General features: G+C 38.0%; 2 protein-coding genes across 3 annotated transcripts; both read left to right on the forward strand.

Annotated features, from left to right (window-relative positions):
• Window positions 1–10,053: 10,053 nt before the first annotated feature.
• Window positions 10,054–12,606, forward strand: LOC6560340 (fork head domain-containing protein FD3). Its single transcript, XM_001987179.3, has 2 exons — window positions 10,054–10,481; window positions 11,480–12,606. Exons 1-2 carry the CDS (start codon window positions 10,147–10,149, stop codon window positions 12,513–12,515), a joined length of 1,371 nt encoding a protein of 456 aa, XP_001987215.1. The 5' UTR covers window positions 10,054–10,146; the 3' UTR covers window positions 12,516–12,606.
• Window positions 12,607–14,033: 1,427 nt separating this feature from the next.
• On the forward strand, window positions 14,034–17,088 carry LOC6560119. Of its 2 annotated transcripts, none has more exons than XM_032734628.1 (6): window positions 14,034–14,971; window positions 15,046–15,239; window positions 15,423–15,585; window positions 16,488–16,596; window positions 16,698–16,889; window positions 16,974–17,024. In XM_032734628.1, the coding sequence occupies exons 1-5, from the start codon at window positions 14,908–14,910 to the stop codon at window positions 16,885–16,887; spliced, it is 720 nt and encodes a 239-aa protein (XP_032590519.1). In that variant the 5' UTR covers window positions 14,034–14,907; the 3' UTR covers window positions 16,888–16,889; window positions 16,974–17,024. The 2 variants fall into 2 exon arrangements, with proteins under 2 accessions (XP_032590519.1, XP_001987216.1); XM_001987180.2 differs by having other exon boundaries at window positions 14,035–14,971; window positions 16,698–16,879; window positions 16,974–17,088.
• The last annotated feature ends 364 nt before the right edge of the window (window positions 17,089–17,452 follow it).

A 17,452-nucleotide genomic window follows, 5' to 3' on the forward strand; every position in this document is an offset into this window, starting at 1 on the left:
AAGAAAAGGATAAGAGCCAAGTGAATATTCTCACGAGTGTTGAGAGGACATCGGCAAACAATTACGTGAACATGTGTAGTGAGTATAAGGCAGACACTGCAGGGCTGGCTAGCCGAGGAATGGCATGCCCCGTGGTATGGATTATGGATATTTGTGTTTACTACGGATATGATGGGCTCATAACTTTTAAATGCGAACGTGATACGAGCAAATAATGGTGCCCACATAAAATGACATTGGTGCTCTGCCTGGCGCACTTGTATCTAAATATCTGTGTATCCTGTGCGTCCTGTGCGTCCTGTGCATTCGCATATGTATCTGTTGCTGTAGCTTTATCCTGTGCATGCAACTGTTTTTAATCACAACAGCACACAAACATTCGAGGCTTTTTTTTTTTTTGTTGGTCAATTGTGCGTCGGAAAGGGAACATTAAAACTCAATTTAAATGACAACGCATAAACAAATAATTGTCCTTTTGCACACACACACACACACACACACAGAGAAAAATAAGCGACAGATCCTGCTGCATGTAGCCTATAGCTGTAGCTGCTCTAAGCCCTTGGCTCGAGTGCGCCTCAAAAAGTTCACTCGCACGGTAGTAAGTTATTCAAATATTGAGTTTTTAACTCGAGCAGCCAACCACCACCACCCAGCAGCACAGCACCATCAAGGAGCAGCAGTAACAACACCCACCACCCTGCAAAAAACTTTGTCAGGCACCATGTGCGCAGGGTCGCAGATGCAGATACTATATATATATATATATATATATAGATACTATATATTTATATATGTATATACATATCTGTATGTGAGGTCCTCAAACTGGGCATCATTTTATACATATCATCAAGTGCGTATTGCTGCCGAAAAGCGAATTTCATTTGGGCTGTCGTCGTCGACATCAGTCAGTCGATGCTGCGTCGCATCCCTTTGTTTGAGTTTCTACTCCTAAATATATTTGATTTGTTTACCATGCCCTGGAGCCCTCAAATCTTAAGCCGCATGTAAATGCGTTAAATTAAATTTCAAACGCTTGTACTTTTCACAGCAGCAACAGCAACAACAGCAGCAGCCAGGACAATTCAATGCCAGAGTCCTTTTTATTTACTGTGCTTAAGTATGAGGCTAAATGCCTAATGCGATTATGGCAAACGACGCTTTTGGCTTGATTTCAGCTGCTTTATATGTGAGCAAGAAAAATAAAATAATATTAATCGCAACAAATTGAGATCTACAAGTGATTTGAGTTTGATTGAGTTGCTTGGCGAATGGATTGGTTTCCCCTTTCTCTTTATTAGAGTGAAGAATGCTTAAAATTCTTTTCTTGAGATATAATTGAAACTGAAATTTCAATCATTAACTGTGTTTCTAAATAAAATGTATTTTGAATCTAAAGACGAAATAATGATCAAAACGCCATTGCTCTTAAAAATCAGTTCAGTTTTGATTTGTTTTATTTTTAGTAGAAATATGGATGAACCTATTGAAAGCCAATCAAATATGAATGGAAATATACATGTAAAGAGAAATAAATGTACATTCTTAAAGCCTATAAAATATGAATCGAAATAAATATTATCTTAATATACATTTCGATCTAAAATTAAATGCAGTTTTAATTCAGAAAAGCTATTCAAACAAAAAGATTTTGACTTGAAAATCTGTTGAGTTTTGGGCAAGCTAAGACATTGGGTAATTTGGAACCGTGTCTTTTTACTTGTACCTATTTAAAATCAAATTTATTTTTTATTTATTTACGCTTAATAGAAATATTTAACAAAATATTGAAAAGCTTTATTAAATTAATTCGCCATTATTAAATATGAATATTTACTTTGAGCCAAAATCATATTAAAAATTTAAGTACAGAAGAAAACAAAAAGGTATTGCTTTTGAAAGTCGGAAACATTGGGAAACTTGGAACCGTGTCTATAGGAATTTTGTTTTTGATATGAGTTCCAGTTAATATTCTAATAGATACCAAATAAATGCCTCAAAAGGATTGCTTTCGAAAGTTTTCGCAGTTGAAAATCCAGACCCTTTATTTGCCAAAATGATTCTTTGCAAGTTAACCCTCTCCAAATAGCCAGAAACATGCGTATTTATTTATATTGTGCTCAATATTGTTGATTTTGGACACTGATAGTCTGATAGAGATAGGCAGTCCTGTCCCCGCACGTGTTCACACTTCAAGGGTCGCGGTTCGCGGCACGTGCAAACGTTTTGTAATTTCGTCATCAATGCTGGCAAATATTTGCCATGCGCATTTCAGTTGGCAGTGTAAATTGCAAATTGGTAATATCATCAACATTATCACCGATGGCGTATTTTCCTTTCATTTGTCGCCATGTCGCCCATTCAGTCACCCACTCTTTTTGCAGGGCACTTTGATCTAACAAATTGATTTACACTAACGATTATTTAATGAAATTCCAGCGGCGCATAATATATCCGGCGTCCTTCCGTCCTCGTCCTTGCCTTCGATCCCGCCCACGTCCTCGTTCCTGTTGTCCTGGCAGGAAGTGTGAATTACCCAACACCCGTTAAACGGCGTCCGCTTGCCACGCGACCGACAATCAGTTATTAGGTGTCTCTATAGCTTCCTGTGGGAAACCACTCAGCAGTAGTCCCTGTTGTCAACATGTCCTTAATTAATTTTTACACGTTTTACAGCGGTTTAGTTTTAAGAGTGGCATTGGTTTTTCTTTACCCATCTCAGTGCCTGCCTTTTTTAAATATTAATAATGAATTATAATAATACTGTGTATAAGAAGTGCTCTGGTCGAGATAATTCGTCTTGGAGATTATCTGAAGACAGCTACTAAAGACAACATAGACTTCCAAAAATTCGCCCTTATTATTCGGAAAGTGTATTTAAAAAATAGACACTTTCTTTTCTTAACTCCAGGGTACCTTAAACCTGGAAGTGGGTGGATTTCGAGACGATTTCTTGTCTGAGTGTAGCAGGTTTTCGTTATGAAAATATATTTCTGTGTTTCTTAGCCGATCCTAATTACATTTTTACTGTTGAGCAACCACTCATTAATTATTTTGTATCAAATGTAAGGTTGTTTCTCTACAATTGTATCTGTTATTGCTATCGGAAATCGATTTATATCGATAGTCACCAAACTGGGCAATTCAAGTAAACTTGATCTGCTCTCCTATTAAATACTTTTGCCCTGCTTCACTATACCAATTTTCCTTTCTTACTGCGTTCAAGGTATAAAAACCTATAAATAATTTTCTCAAAAATTGTAATCTAAATCAATTTGCGTATATCAAAATTGCCAATCAGATTTTCGAAATACTTATAGGAGCTCTGCCAGCTTAGATATTTAGATGTAAGTTTGTGGAGGGTACTTATGACTTTAATAGAAAAACATTATTTATTCTAACTTAATGGGAAGGCACACGACCACAATGTTTATTTACTTCAGCACCACAGTTAAATGCTTAACTAAATGACTTTTATTGACTATACCCATAGCGGCAGACAAAACAAATAAATGATTATCTGTTTGGCTGTGCGTGACTGGGCCATAACGGCAAAAGATCAGCTCAGTTAGCCCAACTATTAACAACTGTCCAAATTATCACGCCCCACAAATTAAACGAAAGCAAAAAAAATCCAAGCAAAAGACATAAAAAAAAAAAACGTGTACGAGTTTATGACGGGTTTCGTGGCATACGGACAAGTGACAATCATCCTACTTAATTGAATTCTTCGCTGCATAATAAATCAACTTAATGCGATCCAAGTGTGCCTGCGAGCATGCAAAGCAATTCACAAACCCAGAAGCCGTTCAAGCCGTTCCATACTCGCGCAAATCCTTTGGCTTATTTTGGCGGAGAGGAACGTGCGGTTTATTGCGGAGCGGTTCTGTAAATAAACAACAATAACACACACACTCGCACACTCGCACACACAGTGCAATCAAACCTACCACGCGCCCACCCATCGCTCAATTGCTCAGGCTCTCTCATCGTAATATCCAACCAAGTCATGGGAATGGTAGTAATTTCCACACTTGTGCTGACACATTCAAAGGGCTTTGCGTTTTATTTATGAATTGAGAAATTGACATCCTGTGCAGTTGCTGTTTGGACCGGGGTAGGTCCTGGGCGCAGCTCGATTTTTATTGCCGCCAAACAAGAGGCTTAAGCGCACCAGCATCATCGTCATCAAATGAACAAATGAATGAAATGAGCCTCAAACAGCACGGCACTTGCTGCTGCCTCTTGCTGCCTGCTGCCTGCTGCCTGCCCCCTGCCACACACTGCTCAGTCAGTTCGTCCTCCCCTCAGTTTACGCTGAAAGCGGATAAATCGAGCGTAAAATATTTCAGCTCGGACTCCTTTGTTAGACTTTGCCACTTGTTTTGCCGTGGCAGGCAGGTTGAAGCGATTTGTAGCCCAGAATTGAGGCAAGCTCGAACTGATTGTGCGGTTTGCGATTCCGATTGCCGTTGCGAATGAGGCAGTGCACTGAAAAAAAAATACGACATTCTATTTCAAAAATCACACAAACCATTCAGAAATAATTTTCTGTGTTCTAATAATATTTTAAGAAAATTATAATGCTTTTGAAAGTTATTATCTACATAACTAGAATGTTGTAAATCAAAATAAAACTTGATATATACGAGTATACACATTTTTACTAAATGATCCTACAAAAAATATGTATGTATATAAATATATTTTTATAAGATATATCTTCAATTTAAAAAAAAAAAAATAGCTCATGAATATTAAAAAAATTGAGCAAACAACACAGAAACAATTTTCTATATTCTATTCGAAAGTAATAAATAAATATTTGTTGAAAGTAGATATACTAATACTCTTTCTTTATTTTTAAAAGTTATTCTTTACGCAAAGAGAATTAATAATAACGCCATAAAACTAAGAATTAGATTTTCTTGAATTTTTTTAAAAATAATTTTACGAATTTGCACAATAAAAAAAATTAATATTTCTTTCTAAGTCTTATATTTTGCAAATTTATTAAGTCTTTGCAGTTATAAATACAAGTGTTTAGAACTACTAGCTAATCTATTTTTCAGAGTGTAGCCACAGTGCAGTTGTGCAATTTGCTCGCAGTACTGGTTATGTGTGTTGGTTTGTTTGTGTGCGTGTGGATGTGCCTGCTGTGATTTTTTGCCATTGAGGGTTGATTCCTGATGTGCTCGTCCATCAAATTGAGCGTCACTCAAGTATTCAAGTGTGTGTTGCTGTTTTTTATCCTGCAGATACTTCAAAGATTTAATAATGATATAAGAAGAGCTACCATTAAACCTGGCCAACAACAACAACAACCACAGCAACAGCAACAGCAACCATTGAAGAACGTTTGTTTGCCTTTGCGATTTCACTGGCGCACACACACACACACCCAGACACTCACCCACACACAGTCATAGTCAGGTGCAGGATATCAATAGCAGAGTAGCAAAAAAGATAATAGGGACGATGGCAGGCACAAATTAGTGGAGCCCAGAGACGTTGTTATTGTCTCCCGAGTTGAGTTCCCATTGTTTTCGACCAACACCATTTATTGTATCGTCTGGGCCATGGCAACCATGACAAGTCCCTGTTTTGTGCTGCCTGGGTCCTGCAGCCAAAGCAATTCGAGTGTCAAATCTTTTATTTGCCTTTTGCAGATTTCGCAATAAAAATGTATATTGTCAAAGTCGCTCGCCCCGTCCATAGCCATATCCACTGCCCAATCCACAGTCACATCCACAGCCACATCCTTGGCATATCCTTTGGGCGGCGGCGTGTTTGTTTGTGTGCAATAAATTTGCTGACAAAAGAAGGATTATTGCTGGCTCATACCGCTGTCACTGAGAAGGATGCGGTAGCGGGTAGCTCTGCTAGATGCTCACTGGGTTCCTGTCAGCGTGCATTCTTTGGCGTTATTGTTTGCGCATAAGTTAATTGTTCCCCTCCAAAGCTTAAATGCATCGCATCCTTACGCTCAACTTGTCCCCTTCCCCCACTCCACTCCACTCCTCATCTTTTCACATCACTTCACTCCACTCCCAGTCCCAGTCCCAGTCCCATGCTGTGCTTATGCAATGATTAACCGTAGATTGACAGTGGCTCTCTCAGTGGTTTCAGCATGGATTTGGGTCGTTATATTTAGCTATATGCGCTGCTGTGCCATCAATAACTTTCCGCGAGTGTAGATATGGTTACTGTAAGTATACTTACTTAGTAAGTGTACTTATGCAAATTGATAACTACAAACGTAGTGTTTTTAATTCCAGCAACTAGTCACCAACAAAGTTTAGCATTTTAAGAAGTTTGCAGGGGCTGCAAATACTAGACTAAAGATTGATACTTATTTTTGAAATATGTGTAAATTAGACTAATCCTTCTTTTCTTCATTCAGAAACCAAAGATACTACTTTGTGTGAGAGAAAAGTAAAAATATAAGCATATAAATTAAAAGTGGTTCATCATTTTTAAAAAATTGTAATTAATTTAAGGCAAATCAAAAGATAGTTTTACAATGATATATTAAGATAGAGTTGGGTATTTATGTTCGACTGAGTATTTATTTAACATAAATCAGTTTTGATATTACACAAAAAATAATAAATTAAAAAATAAATCAACATTTCATATTGCTTTTATTATAATTTCTTTATGGTTTATGGTTTTATTTGCATAATTTATTTATTTTGTTTTATTTTACTTATGTAATGTGAACAAAAAACAGTCCACAATTTTAATAAAAGGTTTTATGAAATAAATATTTTAAATTAGATTTAATTAAATTTTAATTTTTAATTTACAAAATTATATTAAATTTATATTTTTAATAGGATATAATAAATTTGGGGTCAGGAATATGTAAAATGGTTCAATATTCCTTGCAAGGCTTAGCACAATTCAGAAAAAAACCAATCAGACCAAAATTACACTAGTATCTTATTTATAAGCATAAGATTACCACACCTAAACACTCTCAGAGGTCTCCGAAGAAAGGTAAAAATTAAAAATTTGCAAACATAGAATAAACATATGTCCAGTGTGTAAATTTAATCTTTATCAATATATTATTTTTATTAAATATCAGGCTTACTATCCTAAGATATACCCTTTTATGTGAGTTTTTCTCAGTGAAGGTTTATACGAAAAGATATATAAGAAATAAATTATTTTAATAAATTTGGCTTACATATCTAATGTCTAATTAATGTTATTAATTCCAGATTCGAATTTTATTATTATTATTTTATTATTATTATTTTTTACTTAAAGTCCTGATAAAAAAGTTTCAATTCTGAACTAACCTAAAACACTTACACGAATAAAAATACATATCTTTTAAAAATTGGTTCTGTTCAGAAAAACATAAGGCTGGGAAGAGTTTTTATTAATCCCAAAATACATTTTTGAACGTTTGGGAAGAATTTTTGCTTTAAGTCCGGCGTCCAATTTTAAATGCAGATTTAAATGTAAAAAAAGGTAAAAATTTAGTTAGAAGGAGCTGTTTAGGAAAATCAGTTGAAAGTTGGATAGTTTGGAAACATCTGTACTTAAAGGAGAAGATAAAATGCCATTTTAAGCAGACTGTTTTGCTGGATGTCCAACAGATAAATTAGGGAAAAACTAAATCGACTCGGTTGTTGATGCTTGAAGATGCTTTCTTCAATCTGATACGTATTTTTGCATTTTATCTATAATGAATTAATAATTAACAAAGTCTGTGTATTTATTTTTACTCAAAAGTGTTATTCATTGCAATAAATTAATAGTTATCAAAGTCGGACTAATAATTTTGTATTGTATTGCGTTATTAAACTCGGTTTAGTCAGCGAATGTGATTGGAAATCACATTTAAATTTAATAGTTAGAGACAAATCCAAATCAATAGCTTGTGAAAATCTCTCGTTTATTTTTTATTTTGAATTGAAAACTCTGCGTTACTTTTCGATGTCCATCTGAGCTCGTAAAAGACAAAGGAAATCCGCAATAAATTTACCACAACTGAATTGGGGCCCAAGCCCAAACCAAAACCCAATAAAGCTTGCCTTAGTCGTTGTACACTCACAAACCCATATATAAATACGTATATACACAGAAAGGGGCGTTACCACGCCCATAATATTGACTAAAAATCAGTGATTTGTAAGTGTGGCCAAGTGAGTTTTTGGACAGCGAATGGGATGTGAAGAGGGGGATGGCAATGATGGGAACGGGATGAGCACATGAAGATAGAAAATATAATAATGAAAATCACGCAAGGAGAAAGAAACGATATCAATATTGTCATGAAACAGAATGTGGAGCGGGGCTGGGGAAGTTACCAGCCATTATGGTGTGTGTGTGTTAGTGTGTGTGTGTGTGTGTGTGTTAGTGTATGCTTGTGTGTGTGTTTGTGTGCCAGCAAGTTCCGCAAAACTGAAAACTAATTTGAACAAAGTACAACAAATAAAACTGACTACTGAATGTTTAATTTGAAAAGGGAAGACAGCGAAACAGCAGCAGCAGCAGCAGTAGCAGCAGCAGTAACAATAACAACAACAACAGCAACAACAACAATAACAGCAGCCACAACAACAACTACAATAATGTCTAACAACTACAGAACAAAAACAGCGAAAATGAAAAAGAGAAATAATGCACACACACACACACACACACTCACACATACAAATGAACCCCAGCAGCTCCCCAATTGTGTTAAGGATGTTGCGAAAATGGCGCATTGGCTGCCAGTGGTTGGGGAAGATGTTGCTGCTGCACGAAGAGGCCGGACGATGCGGGGGGATGCGAAATACAACTGATGCTGCACAGAGCTATGATGAAACGAGAACGAGAACGCCCGACATACGGTTAGAAAAACATTCGCACATAAAAATGCTAACATTTGAACGAGAGCTCATACTAGAACACTATACACACACACACACACATACACACACACACATACCTCTCTCTCACTCTGTGTGTGTGTGTGTGTGCGGCTGACATAATGAAACATTATTAAGAGCCACGACGTCAACGCAGCAAAAGGTATCTAAATTTGAGAAAATGCTGCCTGTCAGCCCAGCGGCTCACACAGAGAGAAAGAGAGATAGACACAGAGAGAGAGAGAGAGAGAGAGAGAGAGAGAGAGAGATTGAGAGAGGGAGCTGTGATAGGGGAGGAGAGAGGGACGTCGTTGAGTTTTGGCTTCTGCAGTCGCCTGCCAATTTGCGTCCGCGCCCGCTTCACACAATGGATGGGGAGAGGAAAACACAAATATCACATTTACAGCACAAGCAGAAGGCACTCCACCATTTTATGTTATTACGTATAGTCGCTGAGTGTGTGTGTGTGTGTGTGTGTGTGTTCTCTGCCTCCATCCTTGGCTCGTGATTGGGGGTGCACTTGGTGCCTAGATTGGTTTACAATCTCAGTCATCCCCTGCTGAGAGCAGCAGACGGCTTATTGCTGTCTCGCTTTCTCGACCAGCATAAAAGGGGATGCTGACTACGCTGACGCTGACTGCGCTGCCTGCTGCTGCTGCTGTTGCTGTTGCTGCTGCTGCTGCTGCTGTTGACGCCAGGGATAACGACAACGACGACGTCAGCGGCGGCGGCGGCGGCGGCAACGGCGACGTCGACGACAGTAGAATCACAGTTATTCGAGATACGAAAACATAGCAGCGCCGACAAAAGCTCATGGAAGCGAGAGCGGCAGCGGTTTTCATAAATAAATGTTTGAGTTATGTAGAAAAACATTTCGGGCGAGAAGATTTTCGTTTTCGTTGCGATTCAGTTAACATTTGGCAAAAGGATTCCGCCTAAAACAGACAAGCCGACGGATGACGCGACATCACACAGACAGACAGATCACTACCCGATATCAAAAGTCGCTACAAGTGACAAGTTTTGCATTAAGTCATTTGAAAAGCGGTAGCGGAAGCGGTAACGGATTAGACATCTGCAACAAATTAGTGTGTTCGAATAAAATGTATCACAGTTTTTAAAATCGTGAAAGTGCTAAGAAGATTAAAAGCATTAATCAGTTCCTGAGCAATAGTGAAAAAATAGTGAAGTGTTACGTCCTCTTCTCAGTAAGTGTAAATAGATACGCTACCAAAGACTCAGTGAGCTCAATAAAAGGATTATAATCGAAATGCACACCAGCACGGATCCCATGCACGCTCTGCACGACAGCTCCTCACCGTCGCCGCCATTGCACAAGAGTCAACGGGGCACATTCTCGCGTGCTGCCACCGCTGCGGATGAAATGTCCATGATCTGTGACGACAGCGATTTCGAGCCGTCGGCCGCCGGCGGCAGCAGCAGCAGCGGCGGTGATAATAACAATGGCGGCAGCAGCTCCACCAGCGGCGGCGGTCCTCTAGTCAAGCCGCCATATTCCTATATCGCCCTGATCACCATGGCCATACTACAGTCGCCGCACAAGAAACTAACACTCAGTGGAATATGTGATTTCATCATGTCCCGGTAAGCATCACCAATCAATTGTAATCCAAGTGTACAATTACCGGATGAGAACAGCCGTCAGACTAAATTTCTAATACCTCAATTTGATACTTATTATTTAAATATCTGTGAATCGGAATAATTATTCTTAACTTATCGGTTACTCAAGATGGCACTTTAATTGAGAGAAAAATAAAATCAATTAAAATAATTGTAATTAATTAATAAAGAGTCTGTGCAATTTAATCATGTTAACTGATTTTGCAATTATATATATAATTTTGTACTTATACATGGTTGTATATTGATAGTCTGCTTAATTTATAGTTAGAACAACTCGATTTTTATATTACACATGAAATAATAAATAAAATAATACAAATAATAAAAGTCAATTTAATTAAGTGTTCCACATATTATTTTTTTTTAGATATGCAGACAGAGAAAAAACATATATCAAATGTGTAAATTCAATTTTTATAAATATTATTATTAATTGTCCCAAAAAAAGGAATTTTTTTTAAATATCAAGCTTATGATCTGTCATTGCTAACAACGCGAGTTGAAGTCAAAATTAGTGAAAATCCTATAGGTAACTGATAATTTGGCAGAGGATCAATGCTAGCCCCAACAAAGGGTAATTTTCTATATTTATATTTTCTATATTTGTTCACATTTATTCTTTTCATGTACTTTGTCTGAAGTGGTTCCTACAGAGCTTACTGTACCTAGGTCCAAGGAGCTGTTCTCAAAGCACTAAAATGTGTTAATTTATTGTAGTTATTATTGTTGGATATGATCACAAGATATAATCATTTTTATATACGTTTTTTCTCTTTGAAGGTTTAATGAGAAAATAAATTATTAAAATTATATTATTATTATTATTATTCTTATAATAATTTTAGTTTAGTCTTGAAATCGAACCATGTAAAAAATGAAAGCTTTATGAAGAATATAGAATAATTGGAAGTAATCGTGAATAGAGTTTAATATGAAAATCCCTTTGATCTTTACAGTTTCCCATACTATAAGGACAAGTTTCCCGCTTGGCAAAACTCCATTAGACACAATCTCAGTCTGAATGACTGTTTTATTAAAGTTCCACGCGAACCGGGTAATCCTGGCAAGGGCAATTTCTGGACGTTGGATCCCCTCGCCGAGGACATGTTCGACAATGGCAGCTTCCTGCGTCGAAGGAAACGCTACAAACGGGCGCCGGCAATGCAACGCTTCTCGTTTCCGGCCGTCTTTGGTACACTGTCACCGTTTTGGATACGGAAACCGGTGCCACTGGTACCGGTCCACTTCAATGTGCCCAACTTTAATGGGAATCGCGACTTTGATGTGATGCACACGCCGAGCGATGTGTTCGACACGGCGCTCCGTGTGGATAAAAAGTTCAATTTCTTTGCCAATGCGGAGGCTTCGTTCTATCAGAACAACAGCGAGAAGTTCGATCGTCTGTCCTTCATCAATCGCCGGACGGAGGATGCGCCACACAGCAGTGCCGCCAGCGATCTGAGCAGAGCCCACAAGTACAAAAATCCATATGCATTTGATGTTGCTGCTGCTGCAGCTGTGGGTCTTGGCAGTGCGGCCGGTGAGTATCCGGACCGGGACAACGATACGGATCTCAATGTGTACAATGATGAAGTGGATGGAGATGATACCTCGTGCGACAAAATCGATGTGGAGAGTGCCAATGAGCATGAGCAGGACTCACATATCTCGGACTCGGTGGACTCGGTGTGCACGAATCCAAATCGATTGGAGGCAGCAACCCGTGAACCGGACGCCGAGCCGGAGCGCACCTCGCCCTATGTGATGCTCTTCGATCATGCGGATCCAGCGTCCAACAGTTCGCTAGCAATTACGTCCAGTCCCAAGAAGCCAGTGCAGGCGCATACGCACAGATCTCTGACCAGGACGACCCTGCTCCATCTGGATAGTGAACCAGCCAGTCTGCGGTGCGGCCGCCAAACCAATGCTAAGGATTTCCGCATCGAGACGCTGATTGGCCATGGGCACAGCGATGGAGCGGCCAGTGATTAGGTGATCCCTTCAACCTGATAAGAGTTCTCATTGCACATGTGTTTGTACACTCGAAAGAAATGTGGAAAATCGATTTAAATTTTAAACAGTCAAATAACAATAGAAATTTTCGAAATTAATTAAAAATTTTTAAGAATAAAATTGAAAAATGTTTGAGAGTGTATATAGCCATATGCCTGTGTATATTCCAGTGATTTCAGTTACGATCTAAGCATATTTTAACAATTCTCTGTACGTTGTAAACTTTAGCTGTAGTAGAAATGCATCTGCACAACAAACAAACATTCTCATGTCCTATGTATCTCCTCACGTCCGATCAGCTTGTAGTGATTATATCTGGATGGATGCATATTCGAGATACTTTTATGCCAGCACAAAATTTTAATGCGACCAAAAAAACAAAAATAGAAACAAAGAAAAAAACTAAATAAATAAAACGTGTCCACTTCAATTGTATAAAATATACATATGTATTTGCATTATAAACCTGAGTGTCAGATGAAGACAGAAATACACATATATACTCTATATATATATATATAAAGCAAAATTATACATTTAAAACATACTTTTTAAAGCGATTCCATATATAGTGTATAGAAGTGTATATGTATATGTATGTCAACTATATGTCTCTCTGTGTGTGTGTGTTGTGTGTGTAATTAACATTTTATGCAAATACGCACAGCACATAAAAAACTATTAACTATAGCTTAGATACTAAGAAATTTGCTGATGTTATTGAAAATTGAATAAACAGTATAATTAGAAAAACGATTCGAGATGATTTTCGACTAATTATTAAAGTTTGTGCACTTTTTATATATATAGTTACAGTATTAAGTTGGAGAAGTAATTTGACAGTAGTTGGTAAGTTGATCTGTTGCTAAACCAATTAAACACTAATTTAAAAAATATATCTTAGCTGAGCACATTTAAATTTAATTTAACTTTGAATTTTTCTCATAAACTGAAGATCAATTTTTATATGAAATCTATAAATATAAATAGATTAACTATAGAATAATATAATTAATTAATGCATTTCTCTAAAGCAACATTTGCGAGCTGATTTCGAAGTAACAGTTTGTGAACAAAGCCAAAAAAATAATGCTTATAATTTATTTTTGAAACTTATACCCCAATCGAATAAGGTAATTATCCAATCAGTTAAGTAACAATTAACTATGAAACGGTGCACTTGCCACTTGCCACTTGGCACTCGGCACTTGCAACAAGTTCATTGCAACCCCAAAAAGTTTGAGTTGACTTGAGCACCAAATACTCTCCAATTTTTGCCCAACTGTCAAACTCAAACGTCAGTTGTCAAAAATTTGACGCATGCGCTTTCGCCGCTCAGCTGTTTGCGACTGTTGTGCAGGATGAAAAAGGACGACACGTTGAGTGTGCGTCAGCACAGAAAGCTCGCTCGATGCTTACACCAAAAAGCTCTGGCAGTGCTCTGTAGTTTTGTGTAGCTTGCTATTCCAGTGTTAAAACATTAAAAGCTAGGCTGGAAAAAGGACAACAGTTAAATAGAAGATACCAACACTATTGGTATCCAGCGGTACGGAGCTGCTGCAAACTCCATTTGGCATAATTCCCCACACACACACACACACACGAACACGAACACACACGCAAACAAACACACACACACACACACAGCCACACACATCGTCTCAGAAGCTCGCATACAGCGACACACACAGCAAAAAGTCGATTTTTCACCAACATAAAAGTTGTATATGTGCAAAACTTTCAATTGCTGCATTTGCACACTAGACGCATAATTAAATAACCAACTGTACAAACGCAAAAAATATACAAAAAACCGTTCTCAAGATGTGCAACGCGAGTGTGTGATAAAGAAGTGAGCAGTCCAGAGGATTTCCCCAATTATTGTTTTTTCCGTATTCGCGTATTTGGCTGCCCCAAAATGCTGAGCTCATCATAGAGAGCGTTGAAAAGTTTGTGGCAGCAGCAGCACCAGCAGCACTGATACAAAACTTTTAGTCAAGCAACCAACACTCTCCAACCCCCATCCCCGTCCCCCTCAGGCTCAAAATTGGCCTGTTGTGTTGTGTTTTGTGATGATATGTTTATGGTAATAAGTAAAGTGATAATAACTCGTGTGACTAGACGCCTAAAAGGCTGTTGAGCAATGCACAACGGCCGGGGGCAAGCGACGCCGACGACGAGAGCCTGAGTCGGAGACTGAGCCTCAGCCTGAGCCGGAGCCGGAGCTAGAAGTTTGGGGTTTGTGCAGCAACAACAGCAACAGCAACAGCAATCGAAGTAGAAGCGGGACAACGATAAGCAAAAGCTACGGCTGCAAAACGAGAACAACAACGACGAGTGGAACGACCAGGTCGACGACTAGGACGCGCACATGGCGAGCTGGAGCTGGAGCATCGTGTGCACAACGCTGCTGGCCGGCCTGACGTTACTCACGGGTAAGCTGAGAATATAATTACCTTTTCACATCAGCTAAAGCTAACGGGTAATTCGTAATTCGTAATTCGTTTAGTGACCCACACGGTGCGCATTACGAATCTCCGAGTGCCGCACACCTACACACTCGAACGTGATAATGAGCCAGATCCTCTGGTGTTGGACTGCGAGTACGAGATGGGGCCGATGGAGAAGGGCTTTGTACTCAAGTGGCTGTTCAACAATCACTCCATCTACCAGTGGATACCCTCCGTAAAGGGTTTCGCCATGGTGAGTCATCACCAGCCCCCCATCATTATCATCATCGTCACCCCATTTGAACGCAAGAAGTCAAACACACAAGGAACAAAAAACAAAAAATTAATTAACATAAAATTTGCTTTCTTTTTGCTCTTCTTGTCTTTGCTGGTGTTGTTGCTGTTGCTGTTGTTGTTGGGACTGCGACCCTTGCAGGGCTTCATGAAGGCAAAGATAGACACCAAAATATTCACCATGGAGGGCAGTCCCGGTGTTATATCGATAAAGAATCCCGACTGGAACATGACGGGGGAATACACCTGTGCCGTGCAAACCTTTGAGTCCACGGATAAGCGAAGTGCCCGCTTACAAATAATCGGTATGTTCTTCTTCTTCTTCTTCTTCTTCTTATTGTTGTTCTTGTTGTTGTTCTTGTTCTTGTCTCTGTTTAGACAATTTATTTATTTATATGTTTTTATTTCTAAGCACTCTACACAAAATGAGGTGCTATTCATGCTTATTGCTTATTGAAAGAGGAGACTTTTTGTAAACTATGCCTATAATTTGTGCAGATAGTTCGAATTGTAGATCAACATATATTTCAAACGAAAGTCTAGATTATAAAAGTATATTATAAAAATACTATAAATATATATTAAAAAAAAAGTGTTTTTTTTTCGTAGTCCGATTTATTCTTAATCATTTATTGGTCAATTACAGAATTATTTTTAGAAAGCAGCCAATAATCCAAAAATCTAATTATTTTACAGAGCAAGTTTTTGATTTATAGAAATATTTTAAACTTTATTACAACAGATGGCTTTTTATTTTTATCATAAGGAAATATTAATTTATTGTTTTTTAGTAATTTAATAATTATGTTATAGACATGAAAGTTAAATTGGGGAGTCTAGTTAATATTTTGTAGGGCATTAAATGTGTCGACAGTGCCAATGCTCTGTTTTCCTCACCTGTTTATGGCGTGAAATTGTTTGCATAGGTGTTTTGGTAGGTGTGTCCCATATGTGGGCGTGTGTTTATATGTGTGTGTGTGTTTTTGCGGCACGTGCGACTCATATTTGCATGCGTGTCATGTGGCATTCGCTTCGGTTACAAAACGCCCGCCTCTTGTTTTTATTTGTTTTTTTTTTGCCTTATATTTCAAAAGTTTAGTTTTGGTGGGTTTTTTTTTTGTTTTGTTTAGTTTGACACTTGATTAATTCTCACGGATTTTTTGCCCGTTGTCTCCCCATTCCAATGCCCAACTCGATATGCAAACAGTTCCTGAGTCCGATTTCATGCTGGAGGCACGCATGGGTGGCGAGCAATCAGATGTGGACATTATGTGCGCGGTGCAAAATGTTTTCCCACAGCCGGTGCTCTCTGTCATGTAAGTAAAGCGAACTCTGTTGACCAATACCAATACAAAAACAACAAAAACAATGTTCGATTTATCTATATCGATATCGATGGCTTGTCTTTTGACTACAGCTTCGATACACACATACTGGACTCGGTGCTCACACAGTTGGATCAGAATCCGAGCGGTCTGTACAGCATGACGGTGCGGACGCGCATTCCTAGAGATCAACTCGAATCACCCACACCGATAACATGTGCGTTTTTCCTGCTTGGCACTAACTATACCAAACGCAGGGAGACTATTTTTTATGGTAAGTAGAGGTAAGCAGGCTGGCCAGCCGCCAGGTGGGCTCTCGCTGTTGACCAGTGTGTTAATCGAAATCGTGTATTCTCGGGATATTGCAGATAAAGCCACAAATATACAACGCAAATGGACAACAGTCGCCGTAGTTATGTCGATCGCATCTTTAGCTTTAAGCAGTTAGTTTCGTAGTGATTTTTGTAGGCTATGTACGTATTTGTTTTTATGTTCGTATAGAATGTTTAACAATTTTTAATTTTTAAATAGAATTTTAAAACGATAAACGTAATTTTTTGCGGTATTTTTAAAAAAGCGCTTATTTTGTAAATGCATGTAAATGTAAGAGAAATGAAATGACATACACGATAAAAATGATGAAAAACCAAAACCAACAAAACAAAAAAAAAACACACACACACACACACAAAACAAAACACACAAAATACAAACAACAAGAAACACTAAACGAAACAGTAAACAAAAACAAAAGAACAAACAAACAACCACACCAACAAAACTAAAACAAATTATTGTATTCATATATTTACCATATAAATAAAAATATATATATATAAATAGTTAT

The sequence above is a fragment of the Drosophila grimshawi genome, unplaced genomic scaffold (assembly GCF_018153295.1).
Source record: "Drosophila grimshawi isolate 15287-2541.00 unplaced genomic scaffold, ASM1815329v1 contig_1369, whole genome shotgun sequence".
Classification (NCBI taxonomy): domain Eukaryota; kingdom Metazoa; phylum Arthropoda; class Insecta; order Diptera; family Drosophilidae; genus Drosophila; species Drosophila grimshawi.